Raw genomic sequence first — 3,742 nt, 5'->3', positions numbered from 1 at the left:
AAAAAAAAAAAAAAAAAAAAGCAGAATAGGAGAAAAGAGAAAAGAGGAGGTGAAAGCAGCCAGATGATTTTGTTTCTACAGGCCCAGTCACCTATACTGGGTGACACACATACTGTTCCTCTTCCCCCCTCTCTTTCCCATTAATTCCTCACCAGAACCGAGAACCGCCCACCTTTGTGACATCCTCTCTGTTGCCAAGCAACAGACAGGAAGTGGGGCTCCACTCACCCCGGGATCCCTGGGAAGAGCCTCGGACTGAGGAGCTCCAAAAAGGAAGCTGTGGCACTGCGGAGGGAAGGAGGGAAGAGAGTAGGTCTCCGAGATGCTGCGGCTTGTTGTGCAGTCGGCCAAGATTGACCCACCACTAGCTCCACTACCCAGGCCCTGCATGTCTATCGACTTCAGAGGTGAGAGCCTCCCTGGGTCCACATGGGAGAGAGAAGCCCCCAGAGGCAACATGCATTCAGTGAAAAAAGAGGTGTAGGGCACCGTACTACGTAAAAGATGCCCTGTATAACACAAAGTGAAGTAGACATTGCCCAGCTCTCTCAAAACTTATTGCTATCGTTTGATTATGACTTCTCTGCCTCCTACTTTTGCTAGGGAATGGGTATGGAAAAAAGAGAGGACGAGTGCTTCTGGACCTTCTTCCATGACCTAGAGCTGCGCCGTAAACTAAGGTTTAAAGAGAAAGCCCCTGCTTCCTCAGATTGATGTGGGGGTTTAAAAAGATAATATGTGTATAGCCCTTAGTATAACTTCTAGTAATAACTGCTTGATCATGTTAGTTCCGTTTGCATGAGCTTTACAACTGACAAAGCGTTTTTTTTTTTTTTTTGAGACAGACTGTCACTCTGTTACCCAGGCTAGAGTGCAGTGGTGTGATCTTGGCTCACTGCAACCTCTGCCTCCCAGGTTCAAGCAATTCCCCTGCCTCAGCCTCCGAAGTAGCTGGGACTACAAGCGCACGCCACCACACCCGGCTAATTTTTGTCATTTTAGTGGACACGGGGTTTCACCATATTGGTCAGGCTGGTCTCGAACTCCTGACCTCAGGGATCCACCCACCTGGGCCTCCCAAAGTGCTGAGATTACAGGTGCGAGCCATGGCACCCAGCTGACAAAGCCTTTTCATATGTACAACGATGTCTGCTGCTCACAGCAATTCCAGAGGTAGATGAAGCAAATTTTATCATCTCCATTTTTTTTTGTAGATGAAGCAAGTTTTACTATCTCCATTTTTTTTTTTTTTTTTAGTTAAGAGAACAGAACCCCAAGAAGGAAGGGAAAGAAAAGGATGAAAGAATTTGTGAGAGAAAATGAGAGAGATGTTAGGTATATTTAGATATCAAAGATCTGGCAGCTAAAAGGAAAGAAAAGAATAAAGGGTGAAAGGGTGGGGCATGGTGGCTCACGGTTGTAATCCCAGCACTTTGGGAGGCTGAGGTGGGCAGATCACTGGAGGTCAGGAGTTCGAGACAAGCCTGGTCAACACAGTGAAACCCTGTCTCTATTAAAATATAAAAACTAGCTGGGCGTGGTGGCAGGTGCCTGTAATCCCAGCTACTTGAGAGACTGAGGCGGAAGAATCGCTTGAACCTGGGAGGCGGAGGTTGCAGTGAGCCAAGATCACACCACTGCACTCCAGCCTGGCCAACAGATCAAGAAGTGCCATCTCGAAAGAAAGAAAGAAAAACAAAAAAAGGGTGAAAGTATGTAGGTGGAGATACAGGACGGTGGATACAGGCAAATAGGTTTTACAGGGACGGTTGGTAGGGAGAAAACCCAGACCAAAAGAAAAGAGGACACAGTAGTTCCTACAGGAGATGTGAGTGAAGAATGGAATTTCTTTATTTTATGTTATGCTGTTGTTCTGTGAAACTAGGCTTGTTGAACACAACAGTATTCAGAGATTGAACATTTGGGACTCCGGGCTCACAGGGTCATACATGCTGATGTCCTCAGTCTGCAGGTTTCAAGAGGGGCGGTGCGAGTTCAGGATGAATTTGCCCTTCTTGACTAATTCTCCAGTTAGCCAGGCGAGGGGTTGCCAGTTCTCCTCTGATTCTGAGCCATCTTCCCCACCAACTCATGGGCACCATCTTTCTCATTCCAGAAATATCTCTCACAAAGATGCCTAAAACTCAGAACCCTGGGTTCACCCACAGATTCTTCTGATTGTATGTTTATGTTTGACACTTTGTACTCCTTTTGTCCTTCTCAGCCTCTTCCTTCATATGCCGTCCACTAACCTGCTCCCCTTCCCACTGCTTGGAGGGCCTTTTACCCATTATGGATGTTTCAGATGTCTTCGTTAGGGTACACTGGGATTTGCTCCGGCAATAAATAAAACGTTAATTTTCAGTGGGTTCACAATGAAAGTTTACCTCTTGCTTACACCAAGTCCTGCATGGATGGTGCTGGTCAGACAGCTCTCCTGGGTAGCTCCTACAAATGGTAGTTTAGGGACTAGCCACGTGCTCCTTGTGGCTGCAAAGTTAGCAGGTCACGAGGGTGGCTATAGGGAGAGGAGAGAGGAGAATGAAGAATCTCATGGAAATTGAGAACCAGACCTGGCAGTGGCAAATATCATATCCATACCCCATTGGCCAGAGTGAGTCACACGGCCCCGCTTAGCTGCAAGACACTGAAAACTCCAGAAGAAAATGAAATGGGCCGGGCACGGCGGCTTTCACCTGTAATCCCAACAATTTGGGAGGCTGAGGCAGGCAGATCGCTTGAGTCCGGGAGTTTGAGACCAGCCTGGGTGACACAGTAAAACCCTGTCTCTACAAAAAATACAAAAATTAGCCAGGTATGGTGGCGTGTAGTCCAGGCTACTTGGGAGGTGGGAGGATGGCTTGAGCCTGGGAGACAGAGGTTGCATTGAGCCCAGATCATGCCACTGTACTCCAGCCTGGGTGACAGAGTAAGACCTCATGTCACACACACACACACACAAAAGTAAAGAAAAAAGAAAAAGAGAAACGAAGAAAGAAAATGAAATGAACATATAGCATTATCTGTCACAGTGATAAAATCAAGAAATGTTGAACCCCCACAAGAAAGAAAGAGGTGATGCCATTTCACACCCGCCAGTGTTGACTTGAAGTTTTCTTAGAGTGTCCTAGTTCTCTTTACTCCACTCCAACCCAGACATTGAAATATTTCCTACCATCAATGCCAGCCCCTTGGTTTCTTTGCAGATGTCAAGAAAAGAACTCGTGTGGTGGAAGGGAATGATCCCGTGTGGAATGAGGTAGACACCAGGGCAAGCCCAGAAGAGTAAATAACAATCCCAACAGCAAGGAGGCAAGGGTGGGGTCCAGGCAGGTGCTCGGAGGTCTAGGGAGAGGACCTGCAGCCTCACAAGTGTTCCTCAAGGCTGGGCATCTTGGCCTGGGAGTAGTAGCCTCTGACCCGACAAGGCTGTGAAGGCCACACCTGCCCACGACTGTTCGTGGACTTCTCCCCCACTCTGAGGATGGACCATGTTATGGCCTATCAACTTGTCCAGCTGGGCCATCTTGACGTTCCTAGAAGCCTGAAGCCGAGTGAAGGCTCCCTTTGCATGACTCCCTCTCATCTGCCATCACTCCATGTTGCCCCTCGCCCCATTCCTAGTCCCCAAACCCTTAATTCTCAGCATGCCCGCGATACTGCAGTTCAAGTCACAGAAGCCCAGTGGGATGTGCACAGCTTGGTGAAAGGTAGCAAGCGCCATCTCCTGAGGAAGTTAGAC

The 3,742-nt window shown here is 48.1% G+C and overlaps 1 protein-coding gene across 1 annotated transcript in view; it reads left to right on the top strand.

The window, feature by feature from the left end:
- Window positions 1-322: 322 nt before the first annotated feature.
- Window positions 323-3,742, top strand: part of FER1L5 (fer-1-like family member 5) — a 68,843-nt gene continuing 65,423 nt past the window's right edge. Inside the window, exons 1-2 of the mRNA XM_011969681.1 lie at window positions 323-407; window positions 3,207-3,259. Of these exons, the coding sequence (XP_011825071.1) occupies window positions 323-407; window positions 3,207-3,259 (138 nt within the window). The remainder of the gene's footprint in view (window positions 408-3,206; window positions 3,260-3,742) is intronic.

Source organism: Mandrillus leucophaeus, unplaced genomic scaffold, assembly GCF_000951045.1.
Source record: "Mandrillus leucophaeus isolate KB7577 unplaced genomic scaffold, Mleu.le_1.0 Scaffold9, whole genome shotgun sequence".
NCBI classification, from domain to species: domain Eukaryota; kingdom Metazoa; phylum Chordata; class Mammalia; order Primates; family Cercopithecidae; genus Mandrillus; species Mandrillus leucophaeus.
Note: the sequence above shows the minus strand (reverse complement) of the source record. Positions and strands in the feature narration are given on the sequence as shown.